At 39.9% G+C, this 27,431-nt stretch overlaps 1 protein-coding gene and 2 long non-coding RNA genes across 4 annotated transcripts in view; 1 reads left to right on the top strand and 2 right to left on the bottom strand.

Annotated features, from left to right (window-relative positions):
* The first annotated feature begins 2,732 nt into the window (after positions 1-2,732).
* LOC116715989 (uncharacterized) lies at positions 2,733-3,671 on the top strand. The gene is made up of 3 exons (XR_004338326.1): positions 2,733-2,953; positions 3,054-3,126; positions 3,310-3,671. It is a non-coding gene; the product is annotated as an uncharacterized LOC116715989 (long non-coding RNA).
* Positions 3,657-17,083, bottom strand: LOC116715991 (uncharacterized). Its single transcript, XR_004338328.1, has 3 exons — positions 17,071-17,083; positions 15,100-15,102; positions 3,657-4,132 (listed from the first exon to the last, which is right to left on the bottom strand). It is a non-coding gene; the product is annotated as an uncharacterized LOC116715991 (long non-coding RNA).
* A 1,057-nt stretch (positions 17,084-18,140) lies between these two features.
* Positions 18,141-27,431, bottom strand: part of LOC116715896 (plakophilin-4-like) — a 32,174-nt gene continuing 22,883 nt past the window's right edge. For both annotated transcript variants that reach the window (XM_032556616.1, XM_032556615.1), the window contains exons 11-22: positions 27,120-27,333; positions 25,165-25,348; positions 23,955-24,072; positions 22,990-23,184; positions 22,743-22,916; positions 22,095-22,245; positions 21,829-22,021; positions 21,134-21,218; positions 20,905-21,022; positions 20,699-20,827; positions 20,189-20,262; positions 18,141-20,024 (exon numbers count right to left, since the gene is read on the bottom strand). In XM_032556616.1, the coding sequence (XP_032412507.1) occupies positions 19,770-20,024; positions 20,189-20,262; positions 20,699-20,827; positions 20,905-21,022; positions 21,134-21,218; positions 21,829-22,021; positions 22,095-22,245; positions 22,743-22,916; positions 22,990-23,184; positions 23,955-24,072; positions 25,165-25,348; positions 27,120-27,333 (1,890 nt within the window). In that variant the 3' untranslated portion in view covers positions 18,141-19,769. The remainder of the gene's footprint in view (positions 20,025-20,188; positions 20,263-20,698; positions 20,828-20,904; positions 21,023-21,133; positions 21,219-21,828; positions 22,022-22,094; positions 22,246-22,742; positions 22,917-22,989; positions 23,185-23,954; positions 24,073-25,164; positions 25,349-27,119; positions 27,334-27,431) is intronic.

The raw sequence follows: 27,431 nt of genomic DNA, 5'->3' as shown, positions 1-27,431 counted from the left end.
AACAGATGTTGCCTGGCATCTAGAGGGATGACTTAACAGCCAAAGAGGTCCTTATCTTCTGCTGAGTCATGAATAAAATGTGTTGTGTGTGTGTGTATGTTTTTTTTCTTCCAGTGTAAGTTGATCATTCTCCATTTGATGAGACCTGAAACTTTTTCACCTCACCCCGCATGAGGACATAAAATGGAAGTCTGTATTTAGTTTGTACTCAACTTAGCGAAGGGGCTAGTTGCTCACAAAGGCTACACTCTATCTGGTCCGCACAACTAAAGGGCACCAGCACAAATCGGTGTGTTGCAAAATCAGCAGGAAAATGTCCAGAGTATGCAAAGCAGTGCTCAACCTCAGGGTCGGGGGAGAGGAGGAGGAACCACATGGAGAAGAAGCAATTTCCAACTGAAGAGATTTCATACCAACATCTGATCATGAGCTATTCAAGCTTGTCAAACCGTCACGTCACTTTATGCCCAAGAATCAGCGATCTGTACAGCTCAGCAAACCATCAATCACTTGGCAAAATATTAGAAAAAGCTGTATACTGTACCTTCATATTTAGGGTGATATGAAGGAGTATTTTCTAAGGTGGAAGAATGAGATGCTTCTCAGGCACCGCATGCTGTATGCTGTCCTGCAATATTACGATAAATCTGCCCTGCATAACATTTAAAAAAACAAAACAACTCAGAAATATAAAGGTCAAACTCATCATTTTGAGCTTATTGTAACCTTAGGAAGAGATGGAGCTTCAAATGTTCGAGAAGAAAAGGGAAACGGCAGAAAATGACTTGTTAGAATTTTTTTGTCTATCATATTGTACATGTTCAAAAAGTAAATAGGACAATTTCAAGGTGATTTACAGAACATTGGGTCATGTAACACTGTCGTTTGAAAAATGGATTTTCTGTGTCATTCATGTTTGAAGATATTCCTGTACACAGATATTCTGTACTGTTTTTGGTAGATCGGGTTTGCATACATCAGTCATCTGATGTATCATTGTGTGTGTGTGTATATATGCAATATATACAGTTATCATTTTTTAAAACCTTAAAAAAAACTGTTCATCTGGACTGAAATGGGTTCAGATCCAAACTGATGAAACTTGAATTATGGAAGATGCAGTTATTTTTGGCCTGTTGGATAAAGTTTTGCTGCTCATACATGATGCATATTTCAGTGATAACTTAGAAAGTGTTGTTGGTCCATGAAGACCTGTAAAACTCACCAATCATGCCATTAACCCACTTATCAGATTTAGCAGGGTTCTATTGTCCTACCATATGTCTGGATTCAAATTTCTTTCTTTCTGTCTTTTTTATTAATTTGTGAAGCAGTGTACAGAAAATGTCTGACCTGTTACTTTCTAAACCTTTAATTCAGTTCATTATTCCAAGTTGGGAAGCGTTTGGCAGCTCAGAGACGGCCGTCGTTTATCTCAGTCTTTCCAAATGTCCCAATTCAAAGGTACCTCAATTCAAGCTTGAAGTACCTGGAGACCAATCAGAATTGCCTGACATTTTTCCATACTAAACAGAGCAGACTGGTTGATAATGTTTTCCAGTTGAAAATGAAATGAAATCCACATGGCTTGATTTCTCCCATTAAAAGAGTTTTTTTTTTCTTGTGCTTTATAAAACTTCTGCTGATTCCAGGAGCATATGAGTTTGTCCATGTAAATATGTCTATTGTCATCCAAGTCTGATGGGGTGCACATGTGTTTATGATGCAAGTCAGTCCATGTATTTTGTCTCTTGAGCAATTTTCCATCTTATTTGCAAAAGGTTATTCTGTGTGTGTGTGTGTGTGTGACAAAACCAGATAGGGGAGAGCGGGGTATTGTGAGACATTGGGTAATGTGAGACACCCCTTATATCTAGGCAATGGAACAAAATTATGGTAATGTGACCATTATATTTACAAGCCCCTCCCATTCTCCCCTTGCCAGGAAGGTGAAGTTGATGCTGTTGCTGTGGTAAGTATGTTTTTTTCATAAAAATGTGTTTTTTGCACGTGAAAGTAAATTTTCTAGCTATAAACGTAATTAACTATTGTGTCAAAGCAAATTAATTCAGGTAGAAAAATTTATATCATGCATGTTGATGAACTTCCAACATATACAACCATGTGATTGATGCTAGTTCAAGATTAGCCTGACTTGCTAGAGATGTTGTTTTTTATAAAATGATGGCTGTGGGGTTAAATGAGACAAATGCCGTGGGGTAATGTGATACACTGTCTTACGTTACCCCATCATGAAGTACAATTTAAGTTTAGTCTTAAACATATTTAGTGTAATATTACATTACATCTGTTTAATTTTTATGTCATAACCATTGTAGAAAAGCCATCATGCCAAGAAAGTACACCAGGAAAACAACCTGGGGACAAACACCCCTCGCAGAATTGGAGAATGCAGCTGCTGAGGTCAGGCAAGGAAAGAAGTCTTTAAGAAAAGCTGGAAGGGACAGAAATATTGACAAGACAACCCTACAAAGATTCATAAAGAAAAAAGAGAAAGGGCAAGTAAAATCAGTAGCCCGGAGTGCAGTAGCTGAGGCAAAGAGAATATTCACAGATGAGATGGAGGAGGAGCTTGCTAAACACTTGAAACAACTAGCTGACCAGTTCCACGGCCTTCCTCCAGTTAAGTGCCGTGAACTGGCATTTGAATACGCAAAGAGAAACAATATCCCTGTTCCAGCCAATTGGACAGAGAAACAATGTGCAGGTATGCTAGGGTGTGCAAGTGATCACAAGCTAAATAATAATGCTAAATAATAATCTTATAATAATAAATTATCTACTCTCTAGGAATAGAGTGGTTTCGGAGGTTTCTTGCATGTTGCCATCTGTCTGTCCAAACTCCAGAGGCAACATCCCTGGGAAGGGCTACAGCCTTCAATAAAACTACAGTAGGGGAGTTCTTTGACAATCTGGCTGTAGTGATGGACAGGTGACACTTTTTTAGTTGCAAATGTTTTAAGTTAGCTTTACCCGTAAGATTTGTTTTGAATTCTGATAAGGTTTTTTTTTTTGCCTCTCCTCTTTCACAGGCACACATTCCCTCCACACATGATTTACAATGTAGATTAAACCGGCGTCTTTACAGTTCAAAAGCCACGACAGGTAAGCTACACATGATACACAAGAGAGCACCATACTGATATTGAGTGGATTGTGATAATAACCAGTGAACCTGTGAGCTGGAAAAATGAATGGAAAGAAATTAAATACAATGTACTTTTAGACCAATAGTAACCTACTGATTGTACATTTGTCCCTGATTCTAGACTTTCTATCTTGATTCAGGTTGTGACAGAGAAAGGAAAAAAGCAAGTTGGTTCTATCACATCATCTGAGAGGGGAGAACTAGTGACTGTGGTGTGTGCAGTGAATGCTGCTGGGAATGCCATACCTCCTATGTTTGTCTTCCCCAGAGTTAGGTTTAAGGATGACTTCCTGATAGGAGCACCTCCAGGAGCCAAAGGTGCCTCCACCAGAACAGGATGGATGAATGAAGACAAGTTCCGATTATGGGTCCATGTTCTGAGACCCAGACTGTGCATTAGCTGGTTCTGCTTGTACTTTGCTCTTGACACCCAGATACTAGCTAAAGGTCCTGTGCTATGATTCTCACACTGTGAATGTTAATTAAAACATTTTGAAGTATATTATGTTGTATTTGATTTACATTTTAATACTTTGGGTTACTTTCAAGTGCTAACTATAATTAACCAATCTCCGTAACACTGATCCTAGTCTGACATTTTTTTGTTTTTGAAGGTTAGGTTGTCAGTCAGGATTCAAATTGTTACAACATGTGTTATGGTAGTATTAAAGTGGAAAACGTAAGTGTATCAGCTTACCCCCAAATGGTTCAATTTACCCCATTGATTTTTCTGGTCTGTCTAACTTTACCCCTGATCTGGGGTAAAGTGAGACACAGGACCACTTTTTTTAAAACAATCATATTTTCATTGTCCTTTGTCTTGACGATTTTCTGATAACTTCCATAGCTAGGAAACATCCCAAATTAATAGGAAATGTTTACATTTTACTGATACATCATTTTACCTTGCCTATAGGGAAACAAATGTAAAAAATGGCTCACAATACCCCGCTCTCCCCTATGCTTTTGGAGCGTACAGCGGGCCTGAATGGGGGAAGCGAGTGTTTTAAAGCAAAAGCTTGGTACGTCAAGGAGATTAATGTCCTGCTATTGTCTCCAGCTCTCATCAGAACACTTTTATCTCCAGAAAATGATGGAGCTTGCACTTTTCATTATGTATGTTAGGTAGCGAGCGGCGCTTCACGCCCCGTCTCGGGCCCTTACCTCCCCTTTCACAAAAGGATTGCTATTTGGGGTGAATGTGAATTTGGTGTGTGTGTGTGTGTGTGTGATTTATACATGATTAAAACTTCAGTATTTGGAGAGGAGTCCGTGTGTGTTGCTATATGCAGGCCTTACTCGTCATTTGTGGCTTCTGAATACTAATTCGACACAATAGTTGATGTTTCAGGACTTGCAAATATGGATCTGGAGAATATGGATTACTCTGGAGGGGCCATCGATTGTTTAAAGTGTCTCTGAAAAATAGGATGGCATTTGTTTTTAATTCTTCCTTCCAGACACATCACTGGTTTTTTTGGTCATGTGTACTTAGTATTAAAATGATGCGGAAGCAACACACATCAGAGAATGAAAATGTTGCAATAGGTACTGTATATGTATATATTTTTTTCCATTCAATGACTCTATTTAAAAAAAAAACAATCTGACCATCAGAGAGGTTAAATTCCTGAATTAAAATTTTGTTTTGCTTTCCTTCTGACACAGCAAAATCTTTCTTGGCATAATGTATGCTGTGAATCATGACCACACCATGCATCTAGCATACAGACTTTTTAATGAACAGAGAATACTTAAAGTAGATTGTTAACTTAAGTTAACCTTTTTACCTGGTGAAGGCTTTTACTAAAAATTGACCAAGTTGACACCATAAATATAACTCCTTGTGCCGGGAGTTATCATAAAAGGGGGCAGTTCAATAAATGTGATTAGCTGAAGGCGGCTGGAAACACTGAAAAACCATCTTCAGCCATCCCTTATTGAAATTCAAAAATAATTTATTGATTCCAAAGGGAAATTAAACTTGCCTCATTAATTCAACTTCTTCAAAGAGTTGGGTGTTGAGACTGAACTTATAGTCTTAAAATGGAAGAGCCCTTGGCTGTAGAAGAAGTTCTACGTGCTCTTAATAATATGCAAAGTTCAAAATGCCCAGGACAGGATGGATTTCCTGTCGAATTTTATAAAACGTTCAGTCTTAAATTGGCTCCCCTACTACTGAACATGTTTAGGCACTCATTTGAAACTGGAACTCTCCCAGCATCCTTGTTACAGGCTTCTATTTCTTTGATCCTGAAGAAGGATAAAGATCCTTTATCTTGTGGCTCCTATCGCCCAATTTCTCTTTTAAATGTAGACTATAAAATTCTCGCCAAACTTTTAGCCCTCCGTTTAGAAACTGTCTTGCCATCTTTGATCAGTCCTGACCAGACTGGATTTATTAAGGGGAGATATGCCTTCTCCAATGTTAGACGGTTATTTAATGTGCTCTATAACCCCACAGATTCTTGTGAAGCTGAATTTGTGATTAGTCTGGATGCGGAGAAGGCGTTTGACAGGGTGGAGTGGGGTTACCTTTTTTATGTACTTCAACGTTTTGGATTTGGTAATAAGTTTGTTTCATGGATAAAGCTCTTATACACTTCCCCACTTGCCTCTGTCAAAACAAATTCCATTTACTCTAAATACTTTCCTCTTTTCAGAGGCACTAGACAGGGGTGCCCCATGTCCCCATTACTTTTTGCAATAGCTATAGAGCCATTGGCCATCTCACTTAGATCCAATACACATTTAAGTGGGGTCACAAGATCAGGCATTGAACAACGACTTTCCTTGTACGCCGACGACTTGCTTCTCTATATTTCTAAACCAGCCTCTTCAGTCCCTATTGTACTTTCAACTCTTGATCAATTTAGCCGCGTTTCTGGCCATAAACTAAACCTTGGTAAAAGTGAAATTTTTCCATTAAATTCGGTGGCTCGAAAATATTCACTTGCTTCTCTCCCATTTAGGGTTGCCCTTGATGGTTTTACATATTTAGGTGTTGTTAAGGAAGAAAGTTATTAGGTTAGCTTAAACTTTTGGAAAAAGCATGGCTCTCCTTTCCTCCTGTTAGCCGGGTCTCGAGCGGATGTCATCACGCTGGCAAGGAGACGGCGAGGCACAATGACGTCACAGATCACAGAGTTTAATTCATACTAAGCAATCGACAACAAAGCTGCAGAGATACAGAGATATACATTTTATACAGACATGGGGAAAACAGACAACACGAAACACATAAGACAGACAAAGGCGCCCACGTGGAGGAAAAAGATGGAAAAAAACCTCTCTTGCTGGCTTGCTGACCTGTATTTTTAAATGTAAGAGGCGTTTCCCTATTTAATATATGCAGTCAAGGCGTTCCGTTCTTTGACCACTCAGAGACCTGCCCCAGCCCCCAAAGAAACCCGGAAACTCCCCTCACCACAGCTCAGATGTCTGGTTTTTATCTGAGTAAGAGGACGGACCACTTCGTGGTCATCTCTGCCTGATACGGAAGATCCCTGGCGCCAAGAAGTCCCCTCTGCTCCATCGGAATGTAACTTTATTGCTCTGTGTGTGGGGGAGGCAAAAGGGCCCTGCTTTTGTTTGAAGGTCTGCTATTGTGAGCTCCCCCATGCTCCACAGAAAACTGTTCCAAATAAAGTGTTGACTATCCCTTTACACATGTCATAAGATTAAGTGTATTTTTAGCATTAAATAATCATTTTCCTTAGCAGTGTTAAGGTCAAATGTAAATTTTGCGACCTTTTTAAATTTAACTTTGAGCCGTTGGTGGACAAGGTCAAACAAGACCTAGATAGATGGTCTTTGCTTCATTTATCCGTTGCTGGGAGAATTAATACGATTAAAATGAACGTGCTTCCCAAGTTTTCTTTTCTCTTTCAGTGTGTCCCTGTTTTTATCCCCGTTTCTTTTTTTAGCAAACTGGACCAAATCATCACTGGATTTATTTGGGATCATAAACCCTCTAGAATTCGTAAATCATATCTTAGGAGACCAAAAAGTGTGGGTGGAATGGCATGGCCGGACTTTATGTTTTATTATTGGGCATCCAATATTAGAATTCTTAATTATTGGTTAAAGGCAAATGATTTGGACAGTGCCCCGGCTTGGCTGGATTTGGAAGCCTCATCCTGTATACGATCGTCTTTGTCTGCTTTAGTTTATGCTCCCAAATTGCTATCAGGAGCTGAAATTCCGATCAACAAAATGGTGAGAGTGACTCTGAAAATTTGGTTTCAGTTCCGCCGCTATTTTAAATTAAACCTTTTTTCTTTACAATCTCCTATCTTCAAGAACCCTTTATTCCGGCCCTCTATGATCGATAATGCTTTCTCAGTTTGGTTTTCTCATGGTATCAAAAGCTTTAGTGACCTCTATGAGGAGGGTACATTTGTCTCCTTTGATCAGCTTTCTGCAAAATTCGACCTCCCAAAGAGCCACTTTTTTCGTTACCTACAGGTCCGAAGTTATGTTAAGGAAAAAACTTCTCTCTTTCCCTCTAAACCTCCTGTTAATGATTTGGATAATCTTCTGTCACCTTCCCCACCGAAAAAGGGTCCTATTTCATGTTTGTATGAGAGATTGTGCTGTCTTCGTGAGTCCCCAATTCTCTCAATCAAAGCGGCATGGGAAGAGGACTTGGGTTTTCTGTTTCCAGATGACTTGTGGGATAGAATTCTTTACCGTGTTCATGGTTCGTCACTGTGTGCCAGACACGGACTAATTCAGTGTAAGGTCCTGCATCGCACTCACTGGACTAAGGCCAGGCTTTCTAAAATATACCCAAACGTTAGTCCGGAATGCGATCGTTGCCATCAAACACCTGCCTCACTGATCCATATGTTTTGGTCATGCCCATCACTAAAGCAATATTGGACAAACATTTTTGCAGCCTTGTCTGAAGTAGCTCATATGTCCATCCAGCCTGATCCACTAACTGCATTGTTTGGTGTACTTCCTGAGACGGTTTCTTTGTCAAGACTTGAGGCTGATCTGGTTTCATTTCTCACTTTGTTGGCGAGGCGTAGAATATTGCTGTGCTGGAAATCAGCTTTACCTCCCTCATTTGAAATCTGGATTAAAGATGCTTTACACTTTAGTAAACTTGATAAGATTAAATTTACCCTACGAGGTTCCACAACTAAATTTTTAAAGATTTGGCAGCCGTTTTTTGATTTTGTTCAGACATTGCCGTCCCGTATGGTGCCCAACTAAATTTTGCTTTTGCCTGACCTTTTTATTTACATTATCATATTATTTATCAAATTATTTATTTTGTCATTAATACCCATTGATGTACCTTTTTCTTAAATCCTTCCCCCCCCCCCCTTTTTTTTTTTTTTTTTTTTCTCTTTCTTTCACTATTAAGACCTATATTTATATCATTGTACTTTGCACACAAGACTAATGTCTTTTTTATTTCTTCTTCTAACATATCTACTTTTTGTTTTCTCTTGTTTTCTTTTCTTATTCCTCGGGATTTTATTTGGGAAGGCTTATCCATGTGTTCTGTACGACTTATGTTCGGTTCTGTTATAGAAAAAAAGTTTACATATCTTGTTCATATATTTTTGTACATTTTGTATTTTGATGTTAAAACCTAATAAAAAATATAAAAAAAAAAAAAAAAGAGTTGGGTGTTGGCATTAAAGATCTTTCCTAGCGGTATGTCTGAAATCGAATTTGAAGAAGCCTTTGACTGAAGACACCATTTTTCCAGGACACTCTCATGAAGCGGATGGTCATGGTTGTCCATAATTTTCTTCATCCTTCTTTGCATTATCTCCAAACGTTATACAGTCGACCCCAAAATATAACCAGCATTCTTTATCAGGATTTTGAGCCTTTTTATGTTTCTGGGTCTGATGCTGCTATACCAACAGCTGCCTGCAGAAGAGATAAGACCTTTAAATTGCTCAAAAATTACATTCTCCTCTGCCTCTTCTTGTAGACGGCCTCCCTACTGCATCTGCAGTCTGGTGTTCAGGTGAACACAAGGGTATTCATATTCCTCAACCATCTCCACTTCTTCTGCCATGATGGGAACAGTGTTTGAGCTAATCCTGTTCCTCCTGAAATCTACAATCATCACATTTCTTTTGTTCACATTCAAGATGAGACGATTGTTCCCACACTGATACACAAAGCAGTTCACCAGTGTATTTTAGAATTATTTTTAAATCAGTTGTGGTTTATCATGTTGTGGCTGAAATTAATTTTCAAACATGCAGCGTTTTGGAACAAATAAGTGTGGAATCAACTTCCAGCCTTTCAAAACCAAAAAACAAAGCATTTTATAGCTTATTAAAAAATGATGGCATTCATCATTTGACTGGGTCTAAATAAGATTTGAGGCAGGTGCAATATTAAGGGATTCAAAGGTTTTCAAGACCTGCTTAAGGGATTGTTTTAAAAGATCACGTTCCTGGGTCCAAACTTGTGGTATTTGTAGAAGTTCTAGTGCCAAGGTTGCCAGGTGCTTGAATGGCACACTGGATAAACACTGTGCTTTGGTCTCGATGATTCTTAGTTCAACACCAGCATGGTTTTAAAATTTCACAAGGAAAACTGACTATGTGGTATTTGTAGAAGTTCGAGCGTCAAGGTTGCCAGTTGCTTGGATGGCACACTGGATAAAGACTGTGCTTTGGTCCTGATGGTTCTTAGTTCAAGACCTGCATGGTGTTAAATTTTCACAAGGAAAACTGACTATGTGGTATTTGTAGAAGTTCAAGCATCAAGGTTGCCAGTTTCTTGGATGGCACACTGGATAAAGACTGTGCTTTGGTCCAGATGATTCTTAGTTCAAGACCTGCATGGTTTTAAATTTTCACAAGGAAAACTGACTATGTGGTATTTGTAATATCTTTTTCTACAACCCAGGATGAAAAAAAAGTCAATGTGTAGTGAAACTTTACGAAAAAATACAAAACCTTTTTCCTTGCTGTTAATCGCCATAAAAGCATTTCAGCCAGAAATAAAATCAAAGGATGACAGTGAATCACATTTGTGGTATTTGTAGAAGTTCGAGCGTCAAGGTTGCCAGTTGCTTGGATGGCACAGTTGATAAAGACTGTCCTTTGGTCCCGATGATTCTTAGTTCAAGACCTGCATGGTTTTAAAATTTCACAAGGAAAACTGACTATGTGGTATTTGTAGAAGTTCGAGCGTCAAGATTGCCGGTTGCTTGGATGGCACACTGGATAAACACTGTGCTTTGGTCCCGATGATTCTTAGTTCAAGACCTGCATGGTTTTAAAATTTCACAAGGAAAACTGACTATGTGGTATTTGTAGAAGTTCGAGCGTGAAGGTTGCCAGTTGCTTGGATGGCACACTGGATAAAGACTGTGCTTTGGTCCTGATGGTTCTTAGTTCAAGACCTGCTTAAGACAAGGTTTTGCTGTAAAATATTGTTAGGATGAACAGGTAATTCCCCCCCTCCAACCGGGGGGGGGGGGATAAGGGGGGGGGGTGCAGGGGATAAGAAGAGTAGGGAGGGAGAGGAGAAGATGGGGGAAGGAGAAGATGGGGGGAGGAGAAGAGAGGGGGGGGACAAAAAGAGTAGGGGGGGTGGGAGAAGAAGAGAGGGGGCTAGGAGAGGGGGGGACAAGAAGAGTAGGGAGGAGAGGATGGGGGGACAAGAAGAAGTAGGGGAACTAGAAGAGTTCCCCTACTTCCCCTACAAGAAGAGTGTCCCCCTCCCCCCGTAGGGGGGAGGGGGACAAGAAGAGTGTCCCCTCCCCCCGTAGGGGGGAGGGGGACAAGAAGAGTGTCCCCCTCCCCCCGTAGGGGGGAGGGGGACAAGAAGAGTGTCCCCTCCCCCCGTAGGGGGGAGGGGGACAAGAAGAGTGTCCCCCTCCCCCCGTAGGGGGGAGGGGGACAAGAGTGACAAGAAGAGTGTCCCCCTCCCCCCGTAGGGGGGAGGGGGACACTCTTCTTGTTACCTGTTCATCCTAACAATATTTTCCAGCAAAATCCATGCCTTAAGCAGGTCTTGAACTAAGAACCATTGGGACCAAAGCACAGTCTTTATCCAGTGTGCCATCCAAGCAACTGGCAAACTTGGAGCTCGAACTTCTACAAATACCACATAGTCAGTTTTCCTTGTGAAATTTTAAAACCATGCAGGTCTTGAACTAAGAACCATCGGGACCAAAGCGCAGTCTTTATCCAGTGCGCCATCAAAGCAACTGGCAACCTTCACGCTCGAACTTCTACAAATACCACATAGTTAGTTTTCCTTGTGAAATTTTAAAACCATGCAGGTCTTGAACTAAGAACCATCGGGACCAAAGCACAGTCTTTATCCAGTGCGCCATCCAAGCAACTGGCAACCTTCACGCTCGAACTTCTACAAATACCACATAGTTAGTTTTCCTTGTGAAAATTTGACACCATGCAGGTCTTGAACTAAGAATCATCAGGACCAAAGCACAGTCTTTATCCAGTGCGCCATCCAAGCAACTGGCAAACTTGGAGCTCGAACTTCTACAAATACCACATAGTCAGCTTTCCTTGTGAAAATTTAACACCATGTAGGTCTTGAACTAAGAATCATCGGGACCAAAGCACAGTCTTTATCCAGTGTGCCATTCAAGCAACTGGCAACCTTGACGCTCGAACTTCTACAAATACCACATAGTCAGTTTTCCCTGTGAAAATTTAACACCATGCAGGTCTTGAACTAAGAACCATTGGGACCAAAGCACAGTCTTTATCCAGTGTGCCATCCAAGCAACTGGCAAACTTGGAGCTCGAACTTCTACAAATACCACATAGTCAGTTTTCCTTGTGAAATTTTAAAACCATGCAGGTCTTGAACTAAGACCCATCGGGACCAAAGCGCAGTCTTTATCCAGTGCGCCATCAAAGCAACTGGCAACCTTCACGCTCGAACTTCTACAAATACCACATAGTCAGTTTTCCTTGTGAAATTTTAAAACCATGCAGGTCTTGAACTAAGAATCATCAGGACCAAAGCACAGTCTTTATCCAGTGCGCCATCCAAGCAACTGGCAAACTTGGAGCTCGAACTTCTACAAATACCACATAGTCAGCTTTCCTTGTGAAAATTTAACACCATGCAGGTCTTGAACTAAGAATCATCGGGACCAAAGCACAGTCTTTATCCAGTGTGCCATTCAAGCAACTGGCAACCTTGACGCTCGAACTTCTACAAATACCACATAGTCAGTTTTCCCTGTGAAATTTTAAAACCATGCTGGTCTTGAACTAAGAACCATTGGGACCAAAGCACAGTCTTTATCCAGTGTGCCATCCAAGAAACTGGCAACCTTGACGCTCGAACTTCTACAAATACCACATAGTCAGTTTTCCCTGTGAAATTTTAAAACCATGCTGGTCTTGAACTAAGAACCATTGGGACCAAAGCACAGTCTTTATCCAGTGTGCCATCAAAGCAACTGGCAACCTTCACGCTCGAACTTCTACAAATACCACATAGTCAGTTTTCCTTGTGAAATTTTAAAACCATGCAGGTCTTGAACTAAGAATCATCAGGACCAAAGCACAGTCTTTATCCAGTGCGCCATCCAAGCAACTGGCAAACTTGGAGCTCGAACTTCTACAAATACCACATAGTCAGCTTTCCTTGTGAAAATTTAACACCATGCAGGTCTTGAACTAAGAATCATCAGGACCAAAGCACAGTCTTTATCCAGTGTGCCATTCAAGCAACTGGCAACCTTGACGCTCGAACTTCTACAAATACCACATAGTCAGTTTTCCCTGTGAAATTTTAAAACCATGGCGGTCTTGAACTAACAATCATCGGGACCAAAGGACAGTCTTTATCAACTGTGCCATCCAAGCAACTGGCAACCTTGACGCTCAAACTTCTACAAATACCACAAATGTGAGTCACTGTCATCCTTTGATTTTATTTCTGGCTGAAATGCTTTTATGGCGATTAACAGCAAGTAAAAAGGTTTTGTATTTTTTCGTAAAGTTTCACTACACATTGACTTTTTTTTCATCCTGGGTTGTAGAAAAAGATATTAGACTCTTTATGAGGACATTAGTTACAAAGCAGATAACACCCAATTTTTACAACAAATGCTTAATGTCACTGACCCACCTGTTACATCTTCATCTCTCCTGACAATATTTTCCACAATGTTGGGAGTGCAAATTTGAGCATTTCTAATGAAAACATTACTTTTCTTTTGTCCTGTTTACAAAAAAGTTGGGAGAACTCCAACTTTTAAAGGTTGGTGTCTGTCGGAAACAGGACTTGAACCTAGTCTATGATGGTGTTGAGGCGGTGAGCGATGGTGAGAACGGTACATTCCCTGAACTTATCCCGGATGGTTTTCTGAATCAGCTCGTCTGTCCTGCAACAACAAAGATGATCTGATCGGGCCTCCGTGTGTGTGTGTGTGTTTCTCTCCGTAGCGTACCGGGGGTCCACGTTGGCCGTGGCCTCGTCGATGATGAGGATGCGGTTCCTCCTCAGGACGGCCCTGGCCAAACACACCAGCTGCCTCTGACCCGCGCTGAAGTTGGAGCCGGACTCGGCCAGAACCGTCTCCAGCTTTCCCGGCAGTTCCTCGGCTACGGACTTCAGCTGGACCTGAAGGAGATGGGAACGTCGCCGACGGTCGTGATGTGACGCAGTTACTAAAGAAGATGTGGTGAACACTCGCCTCCTCCAGAGCTTTCCACAGCTCCTCGTCAGAGTGCCGGCCGAAGGGATCCAGGTTCTTCCTCAGCGTGTCGGTAAACAACACCGGGTCCTTCAGATCGGAGGGAAAACAAAGACAACAGAACCGTTAATGATCCTCTCTAGTTCTGTGCTGCAAGGCTGAACTAACTGATGCACTGATGTGCAACAAAATAACTACTGTAAATCACCCTAAAATTACTCATTTCTTTGTTTGTGTCACTATTTGGCACTTTATTTAGTTTTAGATTTACTCAGAGGGAAGAGCTCACAATAATGTCCTAAAGTAAGAGCAGCACAGGTTCAACATATTTCACTCAAGTTACTGTAAAAAATAGACGTCCAATAAATTATTTCACAGTAAAATTGTTTTTTGATACAAACTCTACTCAAGTACTGAGTAGCTGATCAAATGATCAATCATTTAATAATTAAAAATTACATCATCAGAGAAACCTAAATTTAAAGTTACATGTAGATTTTATGGAAAACCAGTCCAATTTCTTGTGGGAATAACAACAAATAACTACGTCAGGCAAAGTCATTCTTAGAAAAATCCGTTTTCTTTCAATTTAAACCTGATGAAGCTTTAAGAAAAACTAACTGTGTGCGTCTGTGTTTGGTGAATATCTGGTTAAAAGATGTTTAAGGATTGAAAATTCTGATATTTTTATTAAATTGATCAAGTAAAATTAAAAAGTATTGCTTGTAATAGTAAATGTCACTGTTTGTTTGGTTGAGTTTTTTGGTTAACGTTGTGTTTTTCTGTGTACTTCCTCCCTGTTTAAACCTGAATGTTGTCCAGTTCCACTAAAGTCAAAGAAAATGGCGACAAAGAAAAACAGCAACACTGATTTTAAAAAGTTACATTTTAAGTAGCTTAAAGCAGCATTGACAACAATAATTTCCAGAGCAGACTGTAGATAACTCTTGGTGGTAAATCTTTGACCGGCTGAACACACAGCGTGTGTGTTTGGGTCCTGAAGAACCTGGTCCAGGTATTCCTGTTTTTGAGTTTTCGCTTAAAAAGCAGCAAAAAAGGAAAATTGGCAGTATCAGCAAAAAACTTTGAAATCGGTGCATTCCTGGAGTGACAAAATAGAATGATAAAAAAAGATACTTAGGCAGAAATTGGCCTTAAGTTTGACTGATTATCATGAAGTTTGTGGGTTTTAATCTAAAAATCCTAAATTAATCATGTAGATCCACTTCATTAACAGACCAAGATCTGAACCCACATCCTTTGTATCTGAGGTCTGATGCCTTAACCTGTGGACCACATGACCTTCTACGCTTTGCCAGTTTCTCGTGGCGCATTTATCTTTTCAGATGTCAGTATTGACTGGAAAAGGCTGACAAAATAGACATTCTTTCCAGGCTTTGAACCCTTGACCTTAATACTTGGTGTCTGATGCCCTAACCTGTGGACCACATGATCCTACACACTCCTGAAATTTCTTGTAGCACATTTATTTTTTCTGCTGTCAATGGTGACTGAACGAGGCTGACAGAATAGACATTCTTTCCAGAATTTGAACCATTTTGAACCATAATATCTAAAACATGGAGCAACTTATTAGATGTGCAAAGATAGTTTTTGTGATGCCATTCATCAAAATGTAATGTTACTGGTTTTCTCAATTGTTTACTGGGTGGTGTTTTCATGACTGTGTAGTTTTGTGTTTTTATGATATAAAGCACTATGAACTGTCTTGTTGCTGAAATGTGATATACAAATAATCTTGAATGATAATTAAAACTGAAGAGCGTGTTTACTTGCAGAGCATCTGATTAAATCAGTCAATCCAGGTGTGGTGGTGCAGGTAGTCACACCTTTAAACTGAGAGTCATTAGTTAAACCTGTCACTCAATGAGCAGTGAAACTACCCCGAAAGTCATTCATCTGTCACTTGATACATGAAGATCAAAACACCTCAACATATGTCATTAAAAGTGTGAACGATCATGTGGTCAACAGGTTAAAGCATCAGACGACAAGTACAAAGGACAAGAGTTCAAATCCTGGAAAGAATGTCTATTTTGTTAGCCTCAATCAGTCACTATTGACAGCAGAAAAGATAAATGCGCCATGAGAAACTTCTAAAGTGTAGAAGGTCATGTGGTTAAGGCATCAGACCTCAGATGCAAAGAATGTGGGTTCAGATCTTGGTCTGCAAATGAAGAGGATTTTCATAATTAGTTTGGTATTTAATGGGATTTTTAGATTAAAACACCCAAAGTTCATCATAATCAGTCAAAATTGAGGATTAATGTTGAGAAGAACATGATTTCTGCTTAATTTTGTTGTTTTTTTATCAATCTATTTTTACTCCAGGAATGCACCGATTTCAAAGTTTTTTGCTGATACTGCCGATATTCCTGTTTTGCTGGTTTTCAAGCAAAAACTTGAAAACAGGAATATCGGCAGTATCAGCAAAAAACTTTGAAATCGGTGCATTTTTACTCCAGGAATGCACCGACTTCAAAGTTTTTTGCTGATACTGCCGATATTCCTTTTTTGCTACCTTTCAAGCAAGTGTAGTTTTGACTGCAAATATATCAGTAAACTTGAAATAAGGGATCCTTACTTAGCTAGAGCTAGAAAATAATAATAAAAAACAATTAAGCTTCATTTAAAAATATATACAACTGTCATAAACAAAGATGATTTTATTTTTACCAGAATGTTTCTCTACCGCCCTCTTGTGGTCGCAGCTGATAATGACCCATCTAGCAAGCAAATGCTCAGATGACGTTCGGCGTCCAAACAACAATGAGAAGAATCATGGATGATAAAGCAAAATTTCAGCACAAATTTTAAACATTATTCAATACACAACTTATTGTTTCTATATTCTGTTTCACATCTTTCAGAAAGTAACCAATAATAATAACTAAATGTCTATAATACTTGTGGTTTTCTTTACATAAGTTCTAAACAAATCAAATCATAAAAACGCTGATGAATGCAGAATACAGACCACTTCTGTACAACCAAGGTGAGCGTAACCTCGGCACCTCTAGCTAAACTCCTTTTAAAATCTGTTGGTTTTAACATTAACTGACCTGTAGGACACACACACACACACACACACACACACACACACTGACCTGCTCACAGAAACGTTATAATATAGTTAAGTAAAGTGTTTGGTTCAGATAACTGAACCCTGACTTCCTGAAGAAACTCAGAGTTTGTTGAATCTCACTTCTGTTCTGAAATGTTTTTTGTTCTTCAGAAACTTTTCATGTCTGGAGAAACCGCTGAAGCTCCATCAGAACCCAAACTGCAGCGAGTTCAGATCGGAACCAGAACCTGGACTCGACTCAAACCAGCCGACACGCTCCCGCTGGAAACCTCGCCCTCCATGTCTGCTGGTGGCGCATTCATGTTTCACTGGAAAACGCCAGACTCTCTGAGAAGATGACGAATTTCTCCAGAAACCTCCAGGATTCCCTGAACTCGTTTGTCCAGACCACAACTTTGTCATGTTGACACAGAGTGCTGCATTAGACACCAGATAGATAAAACACTGTTTTTAAATCAATCAGATTAATGTGTTTCTGCTCCACTTGGGGCTGTATATTTACACTTTTAAAACTCGTTGGGAGTTTTTCAGTTCTTACAGCATCAACTCAGGAGCTGAGTTGATGCTTCTGAGTACGATTCGCATATTTAAAAGCGAATCGTGTCGAATTTCCAGCACCAGGCTCACTTATAGAAGTGAGGATTTTTCTGTCCTAATTTGAAAATGAAATGAGAAAAAAACTGGAAACAAAAACAAGATAAAAAAAAACACAGAAGGTGCAAAAAACCTGCAGCAGCCTCATCTTGTTTATGTCAGCTAATGACGTCATCATTTACAATAACAAATAGCCCATAAAAGCATCACTTTGACCCAGAATCTACCTGTCTGGTTACATGATGTCTCCCTCTTGTGGCGGAACCTTGAACTGCAGCACGAATTCATGAGAGAAAAGTGACATTCCTGCAACAACAGACAACTTTAGCATCAAAATACACAAAATATATCAAAGAACGATGTGAGACTGTATGAAATGGTGTAAATTAGAATAAAAAAAATCATTTTTAATGACTAAAGTAGCTTTGATTTGCAAAAGCTAAATGTTTTCAACGTTTATTAGTAGAATAGTGCTACCAACTTACTATATGTAGCAAAACCGTTTTGAGGGAAAAAAAACAACCAATAGATTAGAATGATTTTTTGAACCACATTTCGGCTTTGGGATGATAATTATTGTCAAGAAAGACTCAAACTCCAGTGACTGTTGTGATATATTCGTTAATCCCTATACATATATTTTCCCTCTTTAACATTGCACATTACTGTCATCATTTCTGGACAGAACAGACAGATGGTGTATTTTGGTCAGATCACAATTAAATTAATAAAAAATAATCAATAAATAATAGAAAAATCTTATCCACACAATCACATAGAAATTTCTACATATTGAATACAACAATGTAACAGGACAGTTATTCCAGTGTATCTGTACAAATAGATTTTCACATATTTTTTTGCACATATTTCACATACTTTATGATATATTTACTGCACTTGTGGCCAACATGAAGTGACGAGTTACAGTCGTACCTCTGGTTCTGAGTTTTTAAAGGTTCCCCAGAGTGATGATAACAAAAAAAACCCGGGTTTTTTTGTCCAGGCGTCTTTTATCCTCGTTTGGATAAATCCCCGGCTGCAACAAGCTTCTTCTCTCTTGTGTCCATGAAACAGTGGCAGACAATATCTATGTTATGAAGCCAACACACTTCACATTTTTACTGCAGAGGAAAACGAGTCAGTTAACATGAACAAACACTCCAGTAAACAGTGACGCCAGGGCTGCTTTAGTCTTTTTTCATGTCCTTTTTTCTTACCAAATGCACCTTGTGACAAAAAGACAAAAATAAGGCGATTAAAATGCCTGCAACAGAAAAATAAGACATTTCCAGAAATTTCCTCTGCAAAATCTGCCACTTAGAGAATCTAGAAGGCTGCACTTAGGCTTTAAATTTGGTTTTTAAACTAAATTTGTCATAAAATTAAAAATATTATGGATTATGTCTTGGATTTGATGCTAAAAATCTGAGAAATGCTGTTTAACCATTTGGATTTTATTCCAAGTATTTTAGTTGACTTCACTCATGTAGAGCTAATGAGCATTTCATTCAGAAAAGAAAAACAAATCTACACACAGCACAAGAAGAAGCTCCTACTTTTTTTAGCTAAACTTTTCCTTTTTGTAAAGCTCAACATTTCCTGGATAAATTAGTTTGCATTGATTGTGTATTATTGCTGATTTCAGTAAAGATCAGCTTCATGCCTAGCGCAGCAAATTAAATGTAAATTTAAAGAGGGTTAGAACTGTTGTGCAGCTAGCTGTTACAGGAGGGTAGAAAAGAAATGCAGCTGTTAAAAAGTCTCATAAGCCATTAACTCAAAAATGATATGAAAAAAGCCTTTTTTTATATGATGATTTAAAATTTCTCCCTATAAACACAATATGTATGAATCCAACTTATCAAAAATTGTAAAACAAAACAAATTCTTAAGGAGGAAAATACTTTTTCACAGAACTGTAGCTGAAAACGTGTCAGGAATGATGCGTTCATTTGAAGTATTGAGACGTTTTCCGCCTCAATCAAACTAAACCAAACTCCTTGAGTTTAAACTGATAACGTACTGAACTTTCCTACTTACTTTCTGACTTCGTCAAACCGACAGCGATTCGATCCTGGTCCCTCAGCCCATTTTCAACACAGATTCACATGCATCCGCAACTTTTCACCCAAACAAACGGTACAGTGTACTCCCCACGCACGAAGACCCACAGAAACGCACGGTAAAGCTGGACGCACACTGCGTGTGAGTTTTGTTTGTGCCTACACCCAGGAGTCGGGGGACCCGGTGAACTTGTTGGCCCTGTTGGAAGGCCTCCGCGTGGTGGAGTAGAAGTCCACGTAGTTGGTGTTGGCTTTGAATCGGAGCGACTGGGTGGCGTAGCCGTCGGGCGAGGACGGCAGGTGGACCGCTTCGTCCTCGTAGCGCTCCTCGCCGTAGCCTTGAGGCGACGACAGGTACATTCTGTAGCTGTTGTAGTTCTTCCTGTCGGGTTCGTCGTAGAATGGCTCTGGATGCTACGAGAGAAATACTGGAGTGAAATAATTGTTTCCACACCAAGTTGAAAGAAATATCCTTCAAAATCCATAAAAATAGGTTCAATTTGGAGATATTTGAAGGATCAATTGACTAAACTCCAAATGTGCTTGCTAACACTGGCTAAAGTGTAAACTTTTCTTACCTGTGATCTTCTTATATCCTCTCCTGACTGGGAGGAATATGTCCCAATAAAATAGGGAGTTTTCTTGTCTGACCCTGCCAAAAGACATTAAAACAAATTAGCATTAAAACAGTAGGGCAGGTGTGTCCAAAGTGTGGCCCCGGGGCCATTTGTGGCCCTTGAAATTATTTTGTTCAGCCCCAACCACAAGTCAAGATTGGTACAAATTTGGCCAACAAAATATAAACAATTGATGCCCAAAGACATTTAGAAATGGACTTTTTTGATTAATAAGGTAACAGTTCTAAGCCCTTTTTTATGTTTTTGGTCTTTAATATACAATTTTATTAAAAAATATTGGTTTATTATTGCAAACAAAAACAAACAAAAAAAACCCCCCAAATTTTAGCATTTTCAATTTCATGAATTTTGTAGCTAAACTAGCCAGTTTTGGCTCCCTGGGGAAACAGTTTGGACACCACTGCATTAGGAGCTCAGGTACACAACCCTGAGGAACGCCAAAATACCAACCTGTGTACTGCCGTTTGTGTAAACTGTCTCCATAATATGTGTCGAGTTGCATAGATGACTGCGCCCTCTGGTAGTTTGAGCTGTGTCTTCTTATCCCGAGCATGGCGGGCGAGGATGTTGCACTGCCACCTGGTGGTGAACACAAAACAGGAAATGTTTACCTTAAAGTTAGGGTAAAATATGGAGGATTATCTCACATTTCATACCTGACTGGATGACAGGGGACATCTGCAGAGGGCTGGTGGGCAGGGTCGGCTGGGAACGGTAGCGGTCTCTCTCCAGGGTGGACACTGGGGTGACAAAGTGAGTGTAGTTCCATCCGTCCTGTTTGCATGTGACACATCACAACAAGAAGTCAAATTCACTGGGAAGATCCAGCTTGAAACTGGAATGTTTTAAACGTAAAGGGTAACTTTTGTTAAATATTCCACCCACCTGTTTATAGAGACTCCTCAGCTCTCTGTATTGCCACAGTGTGTTCAACACCTGAGCAGCAGCCTTTACTACTTTCATTGAGTACCTGTAACACCATAACATATGAAGAACCTTATTTTACTTTCTGTGTACCCCAAAGAGCCAATACCAAAAGAAGCAAATAATCAAGAAAATATATTTTTTAAATTATGTGACCAATGTTTTCTACATACCAGGATATATGATCGTTGGGTTTGCCATACCGGTTTATTCAAACATTGATTTGCTATGTTGGATTATATGAATATTGGGCTTGCCATACTAGATTTGCAGCCATTGGGTTTAGCTGTAATAAATAAATAAATGATATGAAGATGGAATTTCCATTTTGCACTATTTGAGCATTTGGCTTGCCGTACTGAAGAATATGAGCCTTGACCTTGCCATATATGGTCATGTGAGAAATCGATTTGCTATGCTGGAGTAAATGGACATTGTGTTTGCCGTAGAGGAAAAGGTGCAGGATTTGCTGCACATGATTACTAGGTATTTAACTTGCCATACTGGACTTTTTGGTTGTTGGACTTGCTGTACTAGATTATATGAGCACTGGGCTTGCCAAACAGCTTGCTCCCCACTTCTGTTAATCATCATGTGCCTGATGCACTTTCTGCCCTTCAACCATCTTTAATTAAAAGTTCAGCCTCTGTTTTTACCCTTTCCCTCGTCCTTTGCTGATGTCCACCAGCTTCTCGATGCCGCCGCTGTCAGCCAGAGCTTTGGCGTTCTCCATGTTGCGGCTGGTGACCTCATGCAGCGTGCAGCACACCGATGCCACCGTGTCGTCGGACAGCACAGAGGGAGTGCCGCCCGGCAGCCGGTTCACCAGGTCCCGCATGGCGTACTTTCCTGACATATTCAGACATATTCATCTCATACAGCTGCTGCTTCTCCAGTTTGTCTTCTGACTGTGTGTGCGTACCGATCAGCTCCTTGTTGCGGCTGTCCAGCGCCATGTTTCTGAGTGCGGTTGCGACGGAGCAGACCACCCGATCGTTGTCCATCCTCAGCAGCTCCACCAGGATGGGCAAACCTTTCTCTTTACGCACTGCGGCTCGGATGTAGGCGGAGAACTGCAGATGAAAACACAAACTGATTTCCATATGACTCAGTTTACTTTTCCTGAAAATGAAGAACGGTCAATTATTTTTTAAAAATTTATTTTATCTATATTGAGTCACAAGAAAACAAAATTTACAAAACATTTAGCCACAATAGCATAATACCAATTTTGATATTTCAGAAGAATAAGTAAACCTGTGCATCAAAATAAATTAAACCATTACAACTCTATTTCCAGACGTCCAGATTTAAAGGAACTCAGTGTTTCGGGTGTTTTGCAATTTTCTGGAATTTAAAGAAGTGTCTATTAATGTGCTTTAAATCACTTTAAATGTTTATCCATCCAGGTATCTATGGTTGTTTTTTTCTTTATTTTGTTACTTTTTTTAAACTTCTTGAGCTTGAGAATATCTTGTGAGGCATTATTTATCTCTTTTCTGTATTATTTTGTAGCAGGACAGTCTCAAAAGTAAAGAATGCTACGTTGTGATGAAGTGAGATGTTCTACCTTCCAGTTTCCAGCGGAGAGGTTCTGCAGGGAGCCGGCGGCGCCCTCCAGGGTGGCCGGGTTGGAGCTCTCAGCCAGCAGGTTGAGGTACGGCTTCACCACCATGGGGTGCCACAGCAGCTCCGCCCCCCTCAGAGACTGGCAGAAACCTGGGATGGGGCCGACGCCGTCCCACTGCAGGGCGGAGAGGACGTCAATAAACCTCTGAAATCCGATCAGGAAACGACTCTTTCCTCCGCCGTCGTACCTTGCCTTCGGCCCAGCCGCCCCTCTTCCTGCCGCGCCGTCTCTTCCCCCAGCACAGGTAGTCCAGCTCCTTCACCGGCGAGGAGAAACCCAGCAGGGTGTCCAGCTCCTGGTTGCCAAGGAGACGGGAGGACGGCATCTCCACCTCCAGGCGGTACGAGAGGTTCCTCAGGGTGCAGACGCTGTTCTCCACAATCTGAACAGGAGAAACGTTTTTCTATTAAGAATAATTCACCCATCAGTTTGCTTTGTTTTCTTCTTCACAAATTATAAGTTGAGCCTGAAGGTGGCGCCACATGAAAATATTTGGAAAATTTTAATCCAGTAATTGCTAAAAGATCAACTTTGTTTTACTTTTAAGCAATACATATATTTGTTCTTATTTGAAGTTTCTAGAAACCACATAAAGTTTTTATTTCTATAAATGTTTAGGATCAGAGCTGAAGGTAAAATCTTTCTGCTGGAACAAATCAGGCTTTTGGGTTAGAATAAAAAAATACATTTTGATCTGATTAACTCAATAAAATCTAACTGTAGTTTATTTTTATAGATGTTTTGCATAAACCACCAGTATTAGACTCCCCAATATGAATATCTGAGTCCACCATTAATAATAAATAAAATAATACATTTTCTAAAAAGTTCAGATTGTTGATCTGCTAAATAAATTATTTTCTCCACAAAGTTGTCTGTTTAGTTACATTTTACATGAGTAATATAAACTAGTACTTAAATAAACCATATGGATAAATCTTAGACAACCTTTGATGAAAACAACAACAAAAAACTGTCATGACTGAATTATTAAATAATAAAAAAAGAAATTTGATCATATTAGAGGTTAAAATGCAAGTGCGAGCTGAAGTGCTTCTTCATCACAGTTTGCTGGGTGACAGTGTTCAGCTGAGTTCGTCTCATCCTCAGCCTCTCCTGCTGGGAATAAACTGAGAAGCGTGGCGGCGGCACCTTGCTGTCGTAGTCCGAGGTGTTGACGCAGGCCTTCAGGATGTGCAGCAGCGAGTCGACCAGGCCTTCGCAGCAGCGCAGCTGGCTCCTCGCCTCCTCCCCCGCCGAGCTCAAGTTCCTGACACACAAACACACACCGGCGGTTCAGACGGCGCTGCAGTGCGCGGGTTCCCCCACAGGGTGGCCAGAAACCTGCCCGGATACAGGAGAGCAGAGAGCCGCCCCTCCAATAGGAGCGGAAGGAGAACGACCGCACAGCAGCACTGAACTCCCACAATGCATTTCTATACCATTAATCTACAGCTGCACATCAGCGTGAATGAAGAGAAGAGCTGCAGGCTGCAGAGGATGGAGTTCACTCTCTGTGAGATTCACTTCAGCTAAACTTTGGATAAACACACTTCACACTTTAAAGCAGCTGATTTTTTCTCCTTAAATTAATTAGCAAGCAAAGCTTTTAAATGAGACGCATCAACACTTCACAGCTGCATAAAATCTGCAGCATTATAGCATCGTTAAGATGACAAATAAATCCAGATGGAAGAGATCAATGTAATAAAACATCAAGCAGCTCAGCAGCTTAACGAGGCAGAATCAAAATAATTAGACTTTTTCTTTTATGTTATAACTACAAGCTTGAAAAAGTGAGATTTTATGTGACAGACAAAAACAAAGTGAAGCATATTAGTCAGATGGAAGATAAAAATACATAGTTTTCAAATTTTTTTTTTACAAATAATCTAAAATAGTGTGATTTATATTGATATTTATGCACCCTGATACATTAGTTTACAGCTGTACAACTATCAGCTTTAAACTAAAAGTTTTGTAAAATAGTGAGATTAAATGGAGGGCATTTGTGAACATCAAGTTTTTCCACAGATCTTTGAATGGATTTAAGTGTGGACTTTAACTAGACCATTCTACCATGATCTAACCCATTTGTCTGTTTATCCCTAATTTATATTTTTCAATTAAAACAATAAATAATTTCACTGTGAGTCAATTCTTTTCTATTTACCTGCTCAGCAATAAATTAAAAATGCAACATTTTAACAAAACAGTAAAAAAAGAGAAGAAATTCTTGTAGATCTAAAAAAAAAGGGTAAAAGAAAATACAAGAAAGTTAAAAGTGCTTCTGCAAGACTTTATGTATACTTTTAATACAGTTCCAACATTTAGTTTAGGGTGCGTTTGGTTCGCGGCTCACCTCAGACAGCCGGTGGTGTTGCGCAGCAGCATGGAGGACTGGAACTTGACCTTGTGTTCGTCGCGGTGGGATGCGGTGCTCCAGCCTGAGTGGGGGATGACCACCGTGTTGGTCAGCGTGCTCAGAGCGTCGCGGATGATGGTCATCTTCACCGCGTCGCACGAGGAGAGGTTCCACAGGACGCCTGACCAATCAGAAACAAACGTTGAGATCTTGCACTTGGATATTTGCATTAGAAACAAGATCAGAAACAATTGGTTTCCTTATAAAACAGGAAAGACGAAGTGATGCTTTAAAGGTGCAGGTACATTTGTGAATGTTAAGCACTGTGCCTGGAGTTGTTGAAGAGCATCTTCAAAGAAACGGATCACCCTGTTCTGTAATCATCCCAATCCAGAGCTGAGTGTTTAAGAGTAGCAGCTCTCAGTGAAAGGACTCTCCTCTGTGTTTCTAGCAGCTTCAGATCCGCTGGTGCTCGACAGTATGTGCCGAGCCGTCGGCGCCTCCTGTTTCCAAAGCACATTATCTGAGCATCTGTCCCGGCGGCTGTGCCGAGATCCGCTCCGCCAACAGTGTGCGGCGAGTGTTTAAGCCTCTGCCACTCTCACCTCCCACCGAACAGCCAATCCACGGATTAATGCGCCGCCTGCGAGCCAGCCAGCCGGTCAGACGGAGCCGCAGAGCGACGCGCAGTCATCGAGCTGGCCAGCTGGCCGACAGACCTCGCTAGCAGGAGAACTCCCACGCACATCACAGCGCGATTTCAGAGTGTCACGTTAACGTTTGGAGACAGAATTTGGTCATTTGGGTGCTGAAATCAAATATCTGATATAATAAATATCCATAAAGCTTAAAACTATTGAATTAGTTCAATAATTTGATTGGAAGCAAGGCTGAACTCACCGAGACTATCAATTGTTCAAGCTGCATGTTTGTGCAGAGAAATATTTTAACCCTTTCGAATCTGGTTGTACTTCACTAAATATATATATAATGTATATACTGTATATATATATATATATATACAGTGTATGTATATATATATATATATATATATATATATATATATATATATATATATATATATATATATATATATACACTGTATATATATAATCTACATATAGAGTGAGGTTTCATTGCAAGGTTCCAATACTAAATAAATAAATAAAAAAAGAAAAGAAACAACCTTTTATTATATATATTACTATAATATACTGTATATATATATATTTTGCATTAAACAACAAATAAATATATATATTTTTTTATCATATAAATTATGATTAGTGTTATTTTTAACAAGTCTTCATAAATAAGTAAAATAAATAAAAAGCATGAAAATTGATTTTAAAAATAATTCTAAAAATATACATAAATGTATTTTTTATTATTTATATATTTTTTCAACTAGTTTTCATGTTTTTTTTGTATATCATTTTATTTTTAATGTATTAGTGGGAGTATTACAGCAAAATCTCTCTGAACACGTTCATATTAAGTCTGCAGTTGAACGACAAAAACGCCTGTCTGTCAAAAAATTGTTTAGATACGAGTAAGGAGGCATTTCGGAGACCAACTTAATTCTGATTGGTTAGTGTCATAAACAGGCTCCGCCTTATGATCCAAATAAGGCAACAGGGGCAAAGAGTTTATCAATTGCCCCACTGCAGAATAATGTAATGATGTATTTGTTTTTAAACTGTTTCCATAATGTATCAATGTAAAATACATCAAAAATTATATCAAATTATGTCATATTGTATCAAACTGTGCTGTAACATTTTGCATCGCATCAAAACTTGTATATTGTATCAACATATCAGATTGAAACATGTTGTAACAACAAAGGAAGCTACAATATTCTGGATTGTATCAAATAGTATCGCAGCACATACATGATGTAGCTGCAGATAGCTAAGTGGCGCAGAGTTAGCCGACGCTAACAGGCGTACCGGTGACCAGCTCCCGAACTTCGTTGTCTGTGGTTTTTCTGAGGAGGCGCAGCAGAGCGGGAACGCCGCCGCAGTTCCTCAGCGCCACCTTGTTGTTGTCGGTGGCTTTGCTGTACACCAGGTTCCTCAGAGCTCCGCAGGCGCTCTTCTGGACCTCAGGCGTCTTGTGATCCAGCAGGTCCACCAGGTGCTGGATCCCTCCCAGGTGGCAGACCTGCAGATCCAAAACCAAACTGTTGAGTTTGTGTTATTCTTAAAATACTAATCAACTGTTTGTGCTTAAAACTTTTACTCCAAATATAAATATGTTTC

This window comes from Xiphophorus hellerii, chromosome 24, assembly GCF_003331165.1.
Source record: "Xiphophorus hellerii strain 12219 chromosome 24, Xiphophorus_hellerii-4.1, whole genome shotgun sequence".
Classification (NCBI taxonomy): Eukaryota; Metazoa; Chordata; class Actinopteri; order Cyprinodontiformes; family Poeciliidae; genus Xiphophorus; species Xiphophorus hellerii.
Note: the sequence above shows the minus strand (reverse complement) of the source record. Positions and strands in the feature narration are given on the sequence as shown.